The 20,218-nt window shown below is 47.6% G+C and overlaps 1 protein-coding gene across 1 annotated transcript; it reads left to right on the plus strand.

Annotated features, from left to right (window-relative positions):
* Nucleotides 1-1,610: 1,610 nt before the first annotated feature.
* On the plus strand, nucleotides 1,611-4,180 carry MIA (MIA SH3 domain containing). Its single transcript, XM_030219991.1, is given in 4 exon segments — nucleotides 1,611-2,015; nucleotides 3,062-3,143; nucleotides 3,145-3,200; nucleotides 3,564-4,180. Coding segments are annotated over 4 exon segments (618 nt in total). The 5' UTR covers nucleotides 1,611-1,825; the 3' UTR covers nucleotides 3,854-4,180.
* Nucleotides 4,181-20,218: the final 16,038 nt, after the last annotated feature.

The following is a 20,218-nucleotide window of genomic DNA, read 5'->3' on the forward strand; positions in this document are numbered from 1 at the left end:
CCAAAAATAAGCAGAGGATTTTCCCCAAGTCCATTTTAATAATATTAGGAAGCTGTTCAAACTTTTTTTAAAACCCTTTTAAGCTAACCGCCTTTACCATGTTCTCTGGCATTATCATTTCCTTCCAATTTAAAAAAGAGGCTACTGTGATCTGACCAAGGTACAGGGGTCCAAAGAAAATCTGAGATGAAAAAAGTAGTTGGGCCTGTACATTTCATTGCTAATTTGTCTAATGGATGACTCTTGACATTCCTTTGAAAAGCAAGAATTTCCAAACATTAAGGAATACTAGGAAATTTTTGGTGTATTGGTTGGTAATGTTTTCAAGATGTAAGTTAACATCTCCAATCCAATATATATATATATATATATATATATATATATATATATATATATATATATAATTTGGATTTTGCTCACACCTTTTTCAGTAGTAGCTCAAGGTAAGTTACATTCAGGTACACGGATGTTTCCTTGTCCATGGAGGGCTCACAATCTAAGTTTTGTATTGGAGGCAATGGAGTTTTAAGTGACTTGCCCAAGATCACAAGGAGGATTTGAACTGAGCACCTCTGGATGTCAAGACTGGTGCTCTAACCACTGGGCTACTCCCCGTAGAAGACAGGTTTAAATAAAGAATTGCAAGATACAGAACAAGTAGCAATTTCCAGAGTAGGAGATTGGAATTCAGAGATCGTTTTTACCTCAAATGAAGATTTATAGGTGATAGCTAAATTACCCCCCCCCCCCCTTTTTTTTTTTTTAAGCTGTAGCAAAATGAACTGAATAACTGGATGGGCATACATCTTTTGCATGCAGCCAAGTTTCAGAGATCATAACAATCGAATTGAGCATCAAGTGTCAAGTCTTTAATAATGATTACAGCTAACTGATCGAGCATTGACATAACCTAAAGCCAGAGAAAAATAAGAACAAGTGAAGTTGCTCAACAGGTGTTGCAAAAAGGTTTTGGAGCCTTTTTTTAGTATGGTGGTTAGGAGAAGGCACAATGTCCGGATCGTTGTGATTCAAATAACTAGGGGCAAAACCAGAGGGCTTCCTTGTAGAATATATCACTGGGATAGCAAAATAGGAATCAAACCCATTAGTAGAATGAATTATCTAGATTGAATGAGAGAAGAAATAAACAATAGAGCAAAGAATACTTTGTAGACAGCAGGGGAATGAAGTCATGGTCCTCTAACCTCCAGTACCATTGACCTCGATTTTATCTCCTTGACACCTACAATCTATCCCCTCTGTTAATGATTGCTGTTCTGCACCCTGGTAAAGAACCGTACAGCTAGAATGTGAGTGGCACTTGTCTTCTGGATCATAAGTGGGTCATGTCATCCAGACATCTCTATGGATCTTGACTTTTGCTGCAGTAGAGACAGAGCAGGCTTTGCCTCTCTTCCCTTCTGATACGAGTAAGACCCCCAGCAGTGATTTGGAAGAAGCTGTGCTTAATGAATGAACTGTCTTATTGAAAATGAAGCCTGCAGTCTGCGATCATGTTATATAGAAGGCGTACTATAATAGAATGTCGAATTTGTGCCTGCCTTTAATCACAAAGGAGCCTTTTTCTAAAGCTTAGTGCATGCTAGCGGACATTAGTGTGTGTCAAGTGGCCCATAGCTGTAAAATAGGATGTGCCAGCATTTAGTGTGTGCTAATTCCATTAGCGATGCTAATCGTTAGTAAGAGGACCCTATAAGCCTACATTAAGGTTGAGGTGCTTCATAAGAAAGAGGTGGCTACGGATAGCTTTGATAAAAACTGGTTTGGGAGGGAACTGGAAATACAGCAAAAACATTTAAAACCTATGTCCTCCCAGCACTGGTGCCTATTTATTCTGCAGTTGGGGGCTGGTGGGCTTCTGAAGAATGGCTGTAGCCCCTTTCTGCTTGTGGCTGCTCATTGTGGGGGGAGGGCTCTGGCTCCTGCTAGTACTGGCAGGAGAATGCACAGTCTGGTCAACAGGAAGATGTGTGCTGATGAAGACTGTGCTGCAAGTTTACATCTCTCTAGCTCCTGCCATGGTGAAGGTTCCCCCCCTTGAACTCGTGTGGATCAGGGGTACTGACTCATCTTATTGCAAGGAATACAGCATGAAAAAAAAAAAACACTACAATGCTACAGGGCAAGACTGAGCTGTGGGAGCAGGGGGATCTCTATTGGAATTGCAGAGGTGCTGCTTGGCAGGATCGGGGTGCATTATTATCTGAAGTGGGTGTACTGTAGAAATAAGATATTGGCAAAGGTGTGTGTGGGAGGAGGGGTGAATGTTCATCTGAAATGGCAGAGTACTACAGCACAGAAGTTAGGTATAGTGGGAGAGCAGCTAAGGAGGTGATGCATCTAAGAATAGCACTGCAAGGCAGAAACAGTGAGGTGTGAACGGGAGGGAGGGGGGTTGTCGGTACTGGAATAGTAGAGAGTGCTACATGCTAGGATTATTTATATCCATTTGGTGATATGCGCTTTCCTAGGATGAGGCTCAAGGTGCTTATCATGAGGGTGGTTCTATAAAAGGGGAACCTACATCAAGCCCCTTTTATAAAGGAAAGTATGGGCTGACTTTCCTGTATGGAATATGGGCATAACCATGGATGTATATACATGTATGTGCTTAGTCCCAAGCACCCATGCCAGTCAGAGCTGGAGCAAATGCTTACACCTAGATTTGGAAGGTATGCACGTAACTGAAAGTATTCTATAAATTATTTGCTTTGCCCAGGTTTTGCCCCTGTTAATGCCCACCTGCAAAAAGTACACAATAGCTCGTAGCAGGATTATTGCTTCTTTTAGTGTTCACATATGCATGTAAATTCTAGAATTATCTCCTATGTGCATAGAAGGTGCGCACATATACACAAGACTCATTGGCACATGAGGTACAAGAGGGGATAAACAGTTGGATAATAGCAACTAATACAGACAGAGTTGTGGAGGGAAGTTCTGCATGCCATGGTAGGACTTATATGCACTGGTGTCAGCTCAGGCCGAGAAGATGATGTATCTTTGTTTGCAACCTTTCAGTCTCTTTTCTACATTTCAGATCCCATCTCTATTGCTATTGCTCTGGCAGATTACATTGCTCTTGACTGTTGGTTCATCACCGTCCACAGAGGACAAATCCTCTGTTTTCTCCAAGCTTAAAGGCAGAGGGCAGCTTTTCTGGGCTGATTGTTACATTTGTACCCCGCGCTTTCCCACTCGTGGCAGGCTCTATGTGGCTTACATGGGGCAATGGAGGGTTGAGTGACTTGCCCAGAGTCACATGGAGCTGCCTGTGCCGGGAACTGAACTCAGTTCCTCAGGACCAAAGTCCACCACCCTAACCAGTAGGCCACTCCTCCACTCGTCTGTACGTGGCTGTGGGGAGAGGGAAATGATAAACCTTATGTATTTAACCAAAAAAATACATAATAGTTTGTCTGCTAAACAGAGTAAACCAGTATCACTGGAAAAACAGGAGGCAGCGCTCCTGTAGCTCTCCTGCAACTCCTGCCATCAGTTGGACCAGAGTTTCTCTCCTGTGTGTAACGGCTTCCCTACAGACAGACAGAGGAGAGGCAGACATGCTAGTGACATCATTTCAGTGGATCCAGTGGCTACCTTCCCATTTTGTCTGTGGAGTTCCTCTGTTACAGGTAATCAGTTTTCCTTATTGTGTGTAGACTGGACAGATGTCTCTGTTCTTGGCCAGGTCCCGGGGGAATACAATGGACAGCAGGCAGCCCGAATTGGCTTCTACCCCAGTGGTATCTTTCATGAAGAGCATTGCCTGATACTGGGGAAGGTAGGTGTCTTGGCTGATGTAAGTATTGGGGGGGGGGGGGGGGAGTAGAGGAGCAAAGGTCTCCTTAAAACCACCTCACTAGAGGGTCTTTAATAGCTGCAGAACAAGTCCTATCTGTGGCCTCTGACATGACAAAGTGGTCTCTGTTATGCTCATAGGGGACAGGTGTCCACAGCACTTGCTATCATGTTTGTCACTGGTGTGTGCCTGGGCGGAAGTGGCAGAGTGGGAATGGTGCAATTAACTAGAATATCTTGTCTTTTCTTACAGCTGCTTTCTGTTTAGGAATTGGATTTTTATGTTCTGTAAAAACCCACCAGCGGGTGCACATCAGCGAATGCTCCCTTTCCTTCCTGGAAGTGATTTCTCTAAAGATCTAGGGGGGTTCTAGAGCTCCTCCAAGCAAGGCTTATCTGCAACGTTACTGTTTCAAGTATTGCACGTCTGCAGGAGCCTGGGGTGACCCTCATCACTTGCAACTGAGATCCTCATAGAAAGGAACCAGCGATGCCTATCTTTTATCTCATGCAAGTTTTAAAATATTACAGAGTCTGAGATAGCATTGTAGGGGAGCTTAATAGAAATAAAGCAGCTTTAGTCACAGCCCCTAATTTCCTGCAGCTTCACAGAAAATGCTTCTGAATGATCTAAGTTTCTGAAATTCTGCACCAATTCTTTGACATGTTTGCCTACATCTGCATTTTGTTTTGCATATTAATGTAATTTTATTGTACCTTAAACATTAAGTAGTTTTGAACAGTGGCTGGCTGTAATGCCATTTGGGAAGTATTTCTGGTGGAAAAGAGATCTCTGGGTCAGCAATAGAAGCAAGAGCGTGTTTTTTTTTTTTTTTTTTTTTGGGGGGGGGTCTCCTTTTCCACTTGGGCTTCATTTGTGCTTTGATCCATGAAGGCCACAGTACAACTCTGGTGCCAGTAGCAATGGAAGAAGATGGGGCCTACTTTCCAACTGTAGGCTTGGTAATGAGGGTGTGGTGGTGAGTGAGGGGGGAAATAGGAGCAGGAGAGAGGTGTGTGCCTGCCAAGATAGTTGTGTGGTTGCCATTACTCCACTTTAAAGGTAATAAATAGAATCAAAACAAAGGTAACAAGCAACCCAAATCTTAATATTTTTGGCAGTTTTACCCCATTTTAATCCATCCCAGTTCATTTAGATCAGTCATTCCAGCAACAACCCTCAGCTGGGGCAGTTGCAGCCCTTAATCCTGCCACTGTTTGATCACCGATGTCTACAACTTCTTTCCCCAGAGATTAAGGCCCAGATGCATCAATCAAACGTAAAAAAAAGCAAAAACATAAAGCCATTACCGAATTAAAAAAAACAAACAATGCTCAAAAAAAAAAAAGTCGCACATGTTCGGTGCGGTATTGTAAAGAACAATACATCAAACTGGTGTAACCCCCTCGGTAATCGGCTCCTAAAGCATGCGCAGAGCAGTCCAGCGTTATGCTGGCTGCTCTGCGCATGCCACAAACGTCAAAAAACCAAAATACAAACACGTGGATCGGGAGGGGGCAAAGGCATTCATCAGGAGCGTCCTGTATGGACTGCCTTGCCCCCCCCCCCCACGCCCGTGGTCGCTGCTGCTGCTGCTCCCCGCTTCCTCTGCCAGCATTAAATAAAGAAAACAAAAATCAAAGCTTTAAGAGCTCCAGCCCCCCTCCCTTCATGTCTCTCAACTCTTTCTTTCTGCACACAGCTCTGCCTCCTGCCATCCTCCACCCCCGTGCCCCCCCCCCCCCGCATTACCGGGCCCATGCAGCGCCTCTCACCTCTGAAGGCGTTGCACAGGCAAGAAGACCATCAGATCGCTGCAGTCTTCAGGACATCTCTCTCCTTCGTCTTCCCTGACCTGGGCCCGCCCCCGTCTGATATAGGTTTCTTACATCAGATGGGGGTGGGGCCAGGTCAGAGAAGGAGAGAGATGTCCTGAAGATTGCAGGGATCTGATGGTCTTGCCTGTGAAGCGCCTTCATACAGAGGTGAGAGGCGCTGTATGGGCCTGGTAATGCAGGGGGGGCTGATGGAGGGGGGGGGAGTGGCGGCGACGATCTCAGGGGGGGCGGCAGGGCACGGGGGTGGAGGATGGCGGGAGGCGGAGCTGTGTGCAGAAAGAAAGTTGAGAGACAGGAAGGGAGGGGGTCCGGGGCTCTTAAAGCTTTGACTTTTGTTTTTTTTTATTTAATGCTGGCGGAGGAAGCGGGGAGCAGCAGCGGCGACCACGGGCGGGGGGGGGCAAGGCCGTCTATAAAGGGCGCTCCTGATGCAGGGGGAGCGGGGAGCAGCAGCGACCTCTGGCGTCAATAAAAGACGCCCCTGATGCGCGTTTTTGCCCCCTCTTTTTTTTTTGTTTTTTACATTAAAGTTTTTAGTCTGATAGCCCTAATGACAGGTACAGACCTGTCGTTAGCTTTCCGGCACTTTTCCTGCGTTAGGGTAGTTGGAAAACTTTGATGCAACTCATTTCTATGGGGTTTCTACACAGTTTGCTCTTCTGCATTCCATTTTCGTTTTCTGCTACCGTGGTGGGAAAATGGCCTTAATGCATGCCACGGTTCGAAAATTCTTTGTTAAAGGGTCGTTAAAGTTTAGTGCATCTGGGCCTATGTCACCACTGCAGCAGCATCATCATCAAGCCCAGGTTCCTTCACACTGAGCTGGCCCAAGCAGTGGCAGGATTAAGGGCTGTAAGTGCCCCATCTGAGGGTTGTTGCTGGAATGACTGATCCAAATGAACTGGGATGGATTAAAATGGGGTAAAACTGCCACTGTGAAAGAAGGCTCCTGGAGCCCTGGTTTTGACTGAACTGGAAGCCCACAGGACGTGGAGGATACAAAAATAAAAGTGTATGTGTGTGTACATACTAGAGAATGACACAGGGCCAAAGTTTGGCCCCATCCCTGTGTATTCTGTCCCTGCCCCAGCAGGTTCTGTCTCTGTCCTCATCTGCAGAAGCTTTGAACACTTATGAATTTATATTTAAATCTTTTTATTAAAGTATAAAAAGGAACAATATGCTGTGCAACTGTTGTGTATAAATTACAAATAGAGAACTATAGAACTATAATAAAAATGAGCAGCTATAATAACCCTCCATCTCACCACCACCCTCTACCCTTCCAACCCCAACAATAGGTGATTTCTACTACACCAAGGAATCCTAATTCACACTGTTAAGATGTCCAGGGATATAAAATACAACCCGTTCTATATATAGTAAACATAGTAGATGATGGCAGAAAAAGACCTGCATGGTCCATCCAGTCTGCCCAAGAAGATAAATTCATATGTGCTACTTTTTTATTTGTACTGTCCTCTTCAGTGCACAGACCGTATAAGTCTGGTCAGCCCTATCCCCGCCTCCCAACCACCAACCCTGGCACAGACCCTATAAGTCTGCCCAGCACTATCCCCGCCTCCCAACTACCAGTCCCGCCTTCCACCACCAGCTCTGGCACAGACCGTATAAGTCTTCCCAGCACTATCCCTGCCTCCCAACCACCAGTCCCAGCACAGACTGTATAAGTATGCCGAGCACTAGCCCCGCCTCCCAACCACCAGTCCCAGCACAGACCGTATAAGTCTGCCCAGCACTAGCCCCGCCTCCCAACCACCAGCTCTGCCACCCATTCTAGGCTAAGCTCCTGAGGATCCCTTCCTTCTGCACAGGATTCCTTTATGTTTAGGAATCCTATGCAGAAGGAAGGGATCCTTAGGAGCTTAGCCCTAGAGGGGAAAAATATGCCCTATGATGCACTGTTACGGTTTTTTAATCTGTGGATAAATAAGTCATCAACAATCTCAGGATTCAATCTAGCACAGTCCTTCCTTGAATAGAAGTTGTCTTCTTAGAAGATATGCTGGTAGCAGGATGTACAGGATCACCCATGCAAATTTTGCTAGTTGTGGCCAGTATGTTTGCTTGTTTTTCCAAAAAATCAAAATATCTTTGTAGGCATCACTTAAACATAAATAACAGTTCAGTTCATTAACAGGCTTCAAAATAGAAAATGACACAGGGACAAAGTTTGTTTCCGTCCCTTTGGGCTCTGTCTCAGTTCCCACCCCGTCCACATGAGCTCTGTCCCCATCTCCATCCCCGCAGTTACTGCTGTTCCCCGTCCCCTTCTCTACTACGTACACACACAGAAGGAATTGTGGGATGGGACCGAGAAGGCTGCAAGGCATGGAGAATGGCTGTACAGTAATAGTGAGGGCATTTCTATCTTGGCAAAAACCATGGACACATTTCTGATTCCCAGGTTTTTTTGTCATTTAGAAACGGAATAGAAAATGTATGCAGTAACATTAGTACATGACACAAACAAAGACCATCTGGGACCCATCCAGTCTGTCCAGTTTCTCCAGTCCAAACTGCTAAAGACACATGACTGCTGTTGAAACTTCACTGCTTGTAAGGCCTCTCTCCTTATCCAAGCAAGCTCTTATCGCTGTACCTTCCTCTGGTTGCTGGAAGATTCCATTCCTTATTCTGACAGCCAGTCCCCCAGAGATCTTCCAAGCATCACCTATCTAGTGGCTCCACTGCACTTCAGTCTTATTCCTAGGTCTCCTTTTTATCCTGACCTGGTTCACTCCATTCCACGGCTGTAGTACAAAAGTGTCCAGTGAAGATTTGTAGTTCTGACCACTGCCCCCTAGCCAGATTTATGTATAAGCTAGATAAGCAGTGGGTACAGCTTAGGGCCTCACACGATAAGGGACCACTAAAAAAAAAATGTAATGCATTTGTAAATATTGTCTTTTAAAACTAAAATGTACTTCCTACTTAATTGAGGGAGCTTAGCAACCACAATATATATAAACCCAGCCTTGACCTCTCTCCCCCCCCCCCCCCCCCCCCCCCCCCCACTACAAGTAATTGAGAAGTGAAACTTGGGGTCTACCGGGGTTTCTCTGGGTATTAACAGGCTCCACTGGGGGATTGGGGATGGGCAGCAGTCAATCATGAAGGCATGTTTGGGCCATTTGCCTGGTGTTTATGTTTTATTCAGTTTAAATACACACCTCACCCAACCAGCTCAAGATGAATTGACTATAAAAAGCAATAAAATAATCTCATGCAATAATATAAATAAAACATCACTCAATTTCTCACCCTTCATATCAGTACCCTAACATTTGTTCTTCAATAAAATGCCCCTTCTCCCAAATAACACCTTAAAAACTGACTAAACAACTCTACTTTGTGAAGGTGTGAGATTTGTCACATCCCCAGCTTGGTATGAATGTCAAGACCTGCTGTTTAAACAGAGCAGGGGCTTATCAGGAAAGTGGAAACCAGCTTTACAAGGCTAGTTGTGTGCCCTGGGAAGGCCCGATCTATGGGAACCCTCTTACAAGAGGGCTCCCTGGTGAAAGGAGAGGACCCTCTCTAGTCTTCTGTTACTCTCCAATTTATCTGCCCTGCCCACCCCAGAGACTAATTCTTTGCCCTGTTATTTCAAAAGATAAATCTCTCCCGAACTTTTGCCATTTCACAGTTTATTTATTACAGTCACAAGAACATGGTGTCTGAGAAGGTGAGATGGGAGGGGTAGGAATGCCAGTGTGTGATTTTTCCATCCTTAACCCAATCACATATTCATTTTTCTTCATACCGGTAATTCCTGGATTTTCCCTCTGCAGAACTTTCTGCTTCCATTCAAATTGTTTGTCCCCAATTTTTCTAAGGAGAGCCAGCGCTACAAAAAGGGGTAAATTCAGAAATGAGGAACTGAGGCAGCCTGTTAGAACTGACCTGTGTCAGATGGCAACCCTAAAGGGCAGCAGTGCTGTGGTGAGACTAAGGACTGGGAGAATTGAGAGTAGGGGAGAGAATCCCAGAAAGCAAATGTCCTGAGCTCCTGCACTTCCTGGTTTATGCTTTCAGAAGTGGACAAAGTGGCATTTTCTCTGCTTGATTTTGGCAGGAGGGATGTATATGTTTTGGGGGCTAATTTGGGAGTCAGACTTTGTGGTGTCTTGGCTTCACATCACCTTCTCATGTCCTTTGCTGTATAAAGTAGTGTGATCATCCTTTTGGTCCACTTGACTATAAAAATTAATAATAAAAAGAAAACAAGGAAAATAAGGTGAGATCTTTTTATTGGACTAACTATACATTTGGTGACTAGGTATTTGGAAATCAAATGTATGAGCAAAATATGATAGTACCAGAATATATAGGTGAACTTTACAAGTATTTCAATGATTGGCTGAAGGGGGAAAGGTTGTGGCGGTGTAGAGGTATAGATGGGTGATCAGAAGTGTCCTTCATTAAACTTCACAGAGGGGAGAATTCTCAAAGCTTACCATGCTTGCAATGTTTGATTTAGATTGGTAGTAGCTGGTCTACCATGCACTTTATGCTCCTACTAACCTACAAATGCTCTCACTCTGCTGCCCCTCCCTACTTCTCCACCCTCATCTCCCCCTACATTCCTACCCTGAACCTCCGCTCACTGGACAAATCCCTCCTTTCTGCTCTCTTCTCCACCTCCGCTAACTCCAGATTCCGCCCTTTCTGCCTCGCTTCACCCTTTGCCTGGAATAGACTTCCTGAACTGATACATCAGGCCCCATCCCTACCTATCTTCAAGTCCTTGCTCAAAGCCCATCTTTTCGACTATGCTTTTGGCACTTAACCTAACCATTACTCCTCTATTCAATACCACTACCAATATGTCTGTATTATGCACTTGCATACCTTATAACATAGGCAGCCGAGACACCTCGGCCTAAAAGTTTTAATCGTACACAAATAATACAATAATAACACGACACATGGTATTTGAATATGGAATAACTCGGCCGCAGCTTTATTTATATACAACACATCTTAACCATGGGTATACCCAAGCCTATCCAGCCTCTGGCTCATTGTCCAACCCAGTCCGCCATCATAGCAAGACTGACTAATCGTACACAGAGCTCCCCGCCGCCCAGCAAGAGCTCAACCGTAAGCGCAGCTGCCCCCGCTGCCTAGCTTACACCATCAGGCTTGGGTACCCCGCCAAAGCTGCGACATGATATATACAGGTACAGTACACACAAAATTTGGGGAGGGAGGGCTGGGTGCACTTGGTGCCCAGACGCCAGAAAAGGTCATCTGGGCTCCGCCCAGGGTTTTTTAAACCCCTTTCCTCTCTCCTCCCTTATCAGCGGGGTGCCTGCGAGCAGCGGGAACCTGCTTACCTCGCCTCACCTGCACCCCGCTGGTAACCCCTCGCATGCCCCCTCGGTGCACAGCGCCATGTTATCTGCGGCTCCGTGCACCTACGGGGCACTGCGCCTATCTTTTGTCTTTAGATCTATTAGTCTGTCCCTATGAACTATTGTGTAATCAGATGTACTATGCTGTCCTAATTTGATTGTCTCTGTTGTTATGTCCTTTAGATTGTAAGCTCTTTTGAGCAGGGACTGTCTCTCTTCATGTTTGACTGTACAGTGCTGCGTAAGTCTGGTAGCGCTTTAGAAGTGTTGAGTAGTAGTAGTAGTTATTCAACGTCTAATGCACAAAGAGGTTCTGTGTCGCTTTTACCGTTTGTGGTAGCAACTACTAATAATCCTATGCAAATGTATTACAACAAGCTCATTAGTATTAATATGAGCATTCCGTACGATGCACAGACATTTCCGTGTAATGCACAGAAAGGAGCACCTACCTTTAATGTTCAAATCTGGAGCTGTCATTGCATGAGGGCAACTTCTTGGTGGTGCAGTCTGCATTTTTTTAATAGTGTCCATGTATGAGTTAAATGTGCCATGTGTGTGTATTATATGTGTGTTGTGTGTGTCCCGCACCTAACAGCATTGTTACAAAGTTGTCGTGGAACAAAAAAAGAAACTCCATGTGATGTCACTGCAGCAGACACATGCCTATAACACTGTTGTTGCCTTTTTCCCCTGGGCATGCATATAACATCAGCACTTACCATGAGACTATTCTAATCTACATGTGCTGGGCGCTTTCCCTACTGAGCTGCTTGCAGAATATCTGTGCATCTCATTTGCATGTGATTTTCTTTAAGCATGGATCACTGTTTCAAAATCGGTAAGTTTCAACTGTGGATATAGACACCTGCTATTTAACTGCAACTTTTGAGGGTCTGGCCCAGATAGAGCTGGTGCCTTCCCTCAAGGTCTTTGCATCTGAAGGCCAGTCATCTTTCCAGACCTGACAGTACAAAAGAAACAGAAAGTTTAATCTTGCCTTGAAATTCAAGAATCCCCAGCAGATCAGACAATCTTTAAAAATAATTGATTAATCCTCTAATAGCACCATTGTTTTCTCTCAAAAAAAGACATAATTCTTCAGGAATATAGGACTCCTGCAGTAGCAGATTAACTCATTTGTATGAACAAAGAATTCATCTCTCAGCAGGCCAGAAGGATCTTCCAGTATACAGGGCCACTGAGAGACGGAACCGGGGCAGGGCCGTCACCCCTACCAGATCACTGTCGCCCCCCCCCCCCCCGGATCACTGCTGTAATTGAAATACCTTGTTGGCTGGCGGGGATCCTGAGGCCCCACCAGCAGAAGACGTCTTCCTCCAGTGCTGCTCTTCTGCCGAATGCCTGCCCCTGCGGCTGCTTTTTCTCAGGGCATGCTCAGTTTCAAAACCGAGCATGGGCGCCTGAGAGGAAAAGCAGCTGCTCAGCTGGGCAGAAGAGCAGCGCTGGAGGAAAACCTGCAGTGTCTGCTCCTCTGGGTCCTCTCCTCCCCAGCCTCCAAGGAAGGCTCGGCTCAGACAGTGCTGGAGTTTTCTCTCTCCTGCTCCTGTCGGGATGTGATCACTTGGGTCCCGTCAGGAGCAGGAGAAAGAGAGAGACCCCAGCGCTGGGCCCTCCTTGGAGGCCCGGGTCTGGGGTATTTTGCCCCCCCCCCCCCCTCTTGGCGGCCCTGCCAGTATATTGTGATCAGAATAGAATAGTGGTTAGAACAAATGGACTATGATAAAAAAAACTGGGCTTCAAATCTCACTGCCCCAATTACAAACACTTAGGCTATAAGCTCTCTGGGATAGGGATATACTGGCTGAATGTAACTTGCCTTGAGCTACTATTGAAAAGGTATGAGCTAAATCCAAATATTTAAACTGAGCTCATTTTCCTCAGTCATTGCCAACGCAAGCCAATGAGGCAGAAAGGAGAGACTTGCTTTCCCTTTCACATGCTCTTGGGTGTGACACACAACAGCTAGACACTATTTTATGCTTCCTGCATATATTTTTTTGCAAGGTTGTATTGATAGCTGCAGTGCTTTTATTTTCCACTAGAGGGTAACCTATACAAGGCTAAGTATATTGAGGACTTACTAATCAGCGTTAATGGCTCCTTAAGTTTAGTGCACCTGGCCCTCAGTGGTTACAATCAAAGCAGTTTACATATTATATACAGGTACTTATTTTGGACCTGGGATATGCCCAGCGTAATAAGAAGCTGTACATAAGCACTGCCACGCTGGGAAAAGACCAAAGGTCCATCAAGCCCAGCACTCTGTCTCCGACAGCGGCCAATCCAGGCCCCAAGAACCTGGCAAAAACCCAAAATTTAATAACGATCAATGGACTTTTCCTTCAGGAATCTGTCCAGACCCCCTTTAAACTCAGCAAGGCCAGCTGCCGTCACTACCTTCTCTGGCAATGAGTTCCAGAGTCTAACCACACGCTGAGTAAAGAAAAACTTTCTCCAATTTGTTTTAAACCTACCACATTCTAATTTCATCTTGTGTCTCCTAGTTCTATTATTGTTAGAAAGCGTAAACAAACGCTTCACATCTGTCCGCTCTACCCCACTCATTATTTTGTAGACCTCTATCATATCACCCCTCAGCCGCCTTTTCTCCAGGCTAAAGAGTCCTAGCCGTCTTAACCTCTCCTCATAAGGTAGTCGTCCCATCCCTTTTATCATTTTCGTCGCCCTTCTCTGCACCTTCTCCAATTCCTTTATATCTTTTTTGAGATGAGGCAACCAGAACTGAACACAATACTCCAGGTGCGGTCGCACCATGGAGCGATATAACGGCACTGGTCTCCGGCGCCACAGCATTGCCTGCCCTGCTCTCTCTTCCCCTTATGTTTGGCACGCTCATTTTAATGAAATTGAGCATGCACGCATGCTCAGTTTCGCTAAAGCATGCTGGCCCATGAGGGGAAGAGAGCAGGGCAGGCAATGCTGTGGCGCCGGAGACCAGTGCTGGATGAAGGCTTCAGCTAGCTGGGGTTGGGGACCCCCACCAGCCAAACCAGGGACCCAGAGCAAATTGGAGGGGTCCAGGCCCCCATGGCCCCCACGTAGCTACGCCACTCCACTGCTATGATCCTTGCACTGGCTACCAGTAAGAGCAAGAGTAATCTTCAAAATCTGCACTATCTGTGTACCAAATCCTATGCAGTCAGGCATCAAGTGGCAGAAATCCTCTCTTCAAACACCCTCATGTGAGCTGGTGTTATTTTTTCAGTTGTAAGGGCGGCTTTGTTTTGTGTGCTGTTTTCTGAGCATTGGGAGGGAATAGGAAATGACCTCATTAACATCCATTTGGCTATATTAGCATGCTATTTGCACTAATTGTTAGCACACTTGTTGTTTCTTGTGATAGAGTCTCTGAGCATTCTGCGCTCACTAATGTGGGAACCAGGGCCGGCTCAAGGCAAGATGCCGCCTGAGGTGGAGCTTGCATGCACCCCCCTGGGCCGAGATGCCACTCCCCCCCCCCCCCCCCCCCCGGCGATTTACCTGGTCACGGTGACTTTCCAAACCTGGCAGTGGCAGTGATTCCAATATGCTGCCCTGTCGCTGTCGGCACCTGCCTCTTTACTGCGGATGCCTGAGCAAAACAGGATGTTACTTCAGGCAGCTGCAGTAAAGGGAAGAGGCAGGTGCCGACGGCAGAAGGGCAGCGTATGGGAATCGCTGCCGCTGCTGAGTTTGGCAAGTCACTGTGACCAGGTAAAGCGCCACGAAGCCGCCACTCCTAAAAGTGCCACCTGAGGTCCCCGTCTCAGGTGACCTAATAGTCAGGCCACCCCTGGTGGGCACTGATCTGGCACTAATGCCCTCTAGCACCCACATTTGCTTCTGAGCACTGGGGCCAAGGAGCTGCAGTGAGAATTGAACCCCGTTTCCCCTGATTGTTAGGGTGCTGCAGCAACCATTAGGCTACTGCTGCTGCTGTAGCCCAAACCTGCTGCTGTTATGTAGAATAAAGATGGTGGCATATTGCAGTATCTGCAGGAAGAACAACCGCTGAACCTACCAGTTCTCCTGCACTGAGGCCCCGATGATCAAAGGTAAATGCAGGCGCTAGAGGTCACTAGCACCCGGTGGATCTCCAGCCCTTTTTTATGCAGAGCGAGAGGGGAGACATCCTGTTTGACAAATCCAGGCATTTTACTTTTTGACAGCCCACATCTGTCAAACAGCTTCAGCAGGAGGATTGTGCCTTGGTTGCATGCCCAGGCACAATCCTCCCACAGAAATACCCCCATGATGAAAACTAAAGTGAGCATGAATTTGCATGCTATTATTTTTGATAATGAGGGCTTTAATCCCCCGCGTTGTTCCAGCACTAATTTTCCAGTGTGGAAGATTTGATCATTGGTGCCTGAGAGGCTCTGAGGTGCTCATGCTGATTCTTTCATAGTGAGGGAGCCCATGCTAGATACAGATCCAGGCGCAGCAGAGCGTCCAGTGCGTTGAAGGTGGTAGACCCTATGCTAAATTTTCCTCTTGGAGGTACAGCATGCCAACAATTTTATTCTATAGAAGAGCCACAAGGTAAGGAGGGACCCAGGGCCAGTCTTAGCAACTGCAGGGCCCTGTGCAAACCAGTTCAGTGGAGCACCCCCTGCTCCTATAAGCCATAAGTTATCAGAGTGTAAAAGGAGGTTTAGAGCTCTCGGAACCCCACCTTACCCCATTCCTTGATATGCATCAATCACGTTTCAGTAGAGAGCAACAGACAGCGGCAGCGATTTTCATATCCTGTTGCTGCCGAGCCTAGAGTCTCCTCACTGCTGCATCCTGCCCTTAAGGAAGCAGGAAGTGACAAATGGAGGCGGGATGCAACGGCGAGGAGGATCTGCATGCACATTAATGTACGGAGCAGGGATGTGTTTGAGACAGGAGGACAGACATGCCAGAGATGCAGGGCCCCAGTGGTGTGCTAGAGCCGGCTCGCACCGGCTTGCAAGAGCCGGTTGTTACATTTTCTAAGATCTTGCAAGCCGGTTCTGCACGGCGAGCCGGCTCCAGTAAACGACGTAAGCATGGCAGGAGGGCGCCATAAGCCATGCTTACCCCGCTTACCTCACCTCCCACAGCCCTCGTTTGCCTGCGCCCGCCCCGTGCTGCCCTGGGGGGGGGGGGGGGTTAAATCTTTTATTTATCTCCGTCGCAGCGGCTGCATCATTAAAAGCCCTGCCCATCTCTAGCCTTCCCTTCGTGAGTTCGTTCGCTCAGAGTCCCGCCTTCTTCTGACGTCCTCTTTCTGAAGAGAAGGCTAGATAAAGGCATGGCTTTTAATGATGCGGCCGCTGCGACGGAGGTAATAAAAAAGATTTAAACCACGCAGGGTGGCACTGTAGCAGGAAGAAAAAGGGGGATGTTGGGGGGGGGAGAAGAGGGGGGCAGGTGAACATGAATGGGAGGAGAGGATAGGGGTGAAGGAGAATCGCTGGACATGGATGGGAGTGGCAGGGGAGAGAGGAGAATCACTGGGGATGGATGGATGGAGGGGGGCAGGGGAGAGAAGAGAATTGCTGGGTATGGATGGATGGAGGGGGGCAGGGGAGAGAAGAGAATTGCTGGGTATGGATGGATAGAGGGAGGCAGGGGAGAGAAGAGAATTGCTGGATATGGAGGGGAGGAGAGGAGAATTGCTGGATATAGATGGATAGATGGATGGAGGGCAGGGGAGAGGAGAGTTGCTGGATATGGGTAGATGGAGGGGAGGGCAAGGGAGTTGCTGGACATAGGTGGATGGAGAGGAGGGGGAAGGAGAGTTGCTGGACATGGGTGATGGAGGGGAGAGGAGGGTTGCTGGGCATGGGTGGAAATAGGTGGATGGAGGGGATAGGAGAGTTGCTGTACATGGATGGATGGAGGGGAGAGGAGGGTTGCTGGACATGGGTGGATGGAGGGAAGGGCAGGGGAGAGAGGAGGGTTGCTGGACATGGATGGATGGAGGGGAGGGCAGGGGAGAGAGAAGAGTTGCTGGACATGGATGGATGGAGGGGAGGGCAGGGGAGAGAGGAGAATTGCTGGACATGGATAGATGGAGGGGAGGGCAGGGAGAGAGGAGAATTGTTGGATGGACGGATGGATGGAAGGAAGGGCAGGGGAGAGGAGAGTTGCTGTACATAGGTGGATGGAGGGGAGAGGAGAGTTGCTGGACATGGGTGGATGGAGGGGAGGGGAGAGGAGGGTTGCTGTACATAGGTGGATGGAGGGGAGAGGAGAGTTGCTGGACATGGGTGGATGGAGGGGAGGGGAGAGGAGGGTTGCTGAACATGGGTGGGTGGATGGAGGGAAGGGTAGGGGAGAGAGAATTGCTGGACATGTATGGATGGAGGGGAGGTCAGGGAGAGAGGAGAATTGTTGGACATGGATGGAGGGGAGGAGAGGGAAGGGAAGACAGGGAGGAGATGCACATGGATGGAGGGGAGAGAGAAGAAATTCTGGACATGGATGGAAGGGAGGGAAGACAGAGGAAGGAGATGCACAGGGAAAGGGAGAGAGAAGAAATGCTGGACATGGATGGAGGGGAGGGAAGAGAGAGGAAGTGAGATGAACGTGGATGGAGGGGGAGAGAAAAAAATGCTGGACATGGATGGAGGGCAGGGAAGAGAGAGGAAGTGAGATGAACATGGATGGAGGGAGGAGAGGAAAAATGCTGGACATGGATGGAGGAGAGGGAAGGGAGAGAGAAGAAATGCTGGACATGGATGAAGGGAAGAGAGAGGAAGGAGATGAGATGAGGGGGAAAGGAAGAGAGGAGAAAAACTGCACATGGATGGAGAAAATAGGCAGAAGCTGGATCCACTGGACAGCCAAGTCTGCAGAGGACCCAGCTTTTACTTACGGATGTAGGGGCAAGAAATGAAGAAGAAAGGAGGAAAGTAAAGAAATAAATGGAAAGGAAGCCCTGGAAACTGAGTTAAGAGGACAGATAGCAGCAGAATCGGATACTGGGCCAGCATGATCAGAAAAACAAAGTCACCAGGCAACAAAGGTAGAAAAAAATCATTTTATTTTCATTATACTGTTTGGAATATGTCCACTTTGAGCATCAGGTGCTCAATGTTAAAAGTTTATATTTATTTACTTACTTATGGCATTTTATCCCACATTAAACATGAATTAGATTGGAACCTGGGATCATTAAATTTTTTTTCCTGGAGGGAGTTAATGCATTGCCCCCCATCCCAGGCTCTCTCCCTGGCTGTAGCCAGCTCTGCAGTTTTTTTTTCGGGGGGGGGGGCACAGAGGTGGACCAGGGAGAGAGCCTGTTGTTAAACATTTACCAGCACACCACTGCAAGGCCCCTAGGAGCGCGGGGCCCTGTGCGACCACACCGGTCACCCCTGCCTAAGACCGGCCCTGGGGGGACCACCGGGAGATGTGCAGACCTGACCAGTGATGGTAGAAGGAGGAAACAGGGAGGATCCTCCGTGTTTCCCTGCCACTGGGATTGTCTATGTGTGCCCACACCATTTGTGTACAAGAACTAGTGGACACTCCATGAAACTAACAATAGATTGAAAACTAATTTGAGAAAGGGTTTTTTTTTTCCATGCAAAGCAGCTATGGAGTTTATTGCCTAAGGATGTGGTGAAAGCTTGTAGTATATAGAGCCTTGCAGGGGCGTAGCCAGACACCCAATTTTGGGTGGGCCTGTGCCCAAGATGAGTGGGCAGAAGAACTTCGTCTTGTCCTACAAGTGATTTGGTCTCTCCCTCTCTCACCTGCATGCCATATGGTCTCTCAAACATCCTCTCTCCTTGCAAACCTTTTAGATAGCAGATTTTCACCAGCAATGAGCAGCAACTAATACACACTGTTCATGTTGGCCCCACAGCTTTCCCTTTGATACAACTTCCTGTTTCCGCATAGGCAGGAATACATCAGAGGTAAGGCTGTGGGACCAGCGCAAGCAGTATGTATCAGTCGCTGCTCACTGCAGGCGAAGATCTGCTATTTACCAGGTAGGCAGGACAGTGGCGTTCCGAGGGGCGCTGACACCCGGGGCGGATCGCCGATGCGCCCCGCCCCCCCGGGTGCAGCACCCCCCCATGCAGCGTGACCCCCCCCGGCGAAGGGACACCCCCCCACCCCGGCAAAAGAGCCCCCCCGGGTGCACGCCGCTGGGGAGTGCCGCGCGCCGTTGTTGACCAGCTGACCAGCGCGCGGCACCCCCCCAGCAGCGTGCACCCAGGGCGGACCGCCCTGAGGCAGGAGGGACAGTTGTTGGGAGTTTTCGGCTGGTGGGGCTTGAGGATCCCTGTTCACATCATAGGTGTGCTGCTACTGGGTGGGCCTGAGCCCAAAGTGGGTGGCCCTGGGCCCACCCTTGGCTATGCCACTGGAGCCTTGTAAAAGTCTTCATACCCTTGTACATTTTTCACATTCCACTGTCAACAAAATACAGCTCAAAAGAATGTGCACTTTTTGCAAATAGTGCACACATTTCAGAAGAGAATGCACTAGTAACAATATTTTTTTTCAAAATGGAACAAAACCAAAATTCCCATAATGGCAAAGAAAATTAAACAAAACCAACATTTTTGGACTGGCCACTGCTGGAGCTGGGAGGGGTATCAAATAGGAGGACTTCACCCTGTGTGACCATGGCTGGAAGATCAATACGCAGCACAAAATTATCCCTTGCACTTCCCAAAGAGAAGTCAAGACAGCATTCAAGTAGTTTGGGTGCAATGCAGAGGCAGGAGATGGGACGAGAGCTGGGCAAATAGAGTCCAACAAAGTTTGTGTCAGGAGTGGTGTGATTGCAGCATGGTTGAAGGTGGCCAAAATGGCTGCAGTTGAAGTGATGGATATGGAGATGAGTTAACAGAGATAAAACTGAGGTTCTGGCTGAGAATAGAATCAGAGGAACTAGGAGCAGAAGAGAAGACAATTTCGTTCTCTTTGATAGAAAAGTAAGAAAGAACAGCAGGAAGGAAGAGAGAGAAAAGGAGATGTGTGAAATGCTGGAGGTCTCTGTAGAACTCAAGACAAATCATGGAAGCAATCAGCCAATGTCCAGGCAGAGAGTGAGGTCTTGAGTCTGAATTGTGCCCTGAGCAAACCCCCCCCCCCCTAGTGTCTCCACCCTGGCCCCTGCACTGCAGCCACCTCAGGGGAGACAATAGGGGAATGAGTTTCAC

Source organism: Microcaecilia unicolor, chromosome 11 (genome assembly GCF_901765095.1).
Source record: "Microcaecilia unicolor chromosome 11, aMicUni1.1, whole genome shotgun sequence".
Taxonomy (NCBI): Eukaryota; Metazoa; Chordata; class Amphibia; order Gymnophiona; family Siphonopidae; genus Microcaecilia; species Microcaecilia unicolor.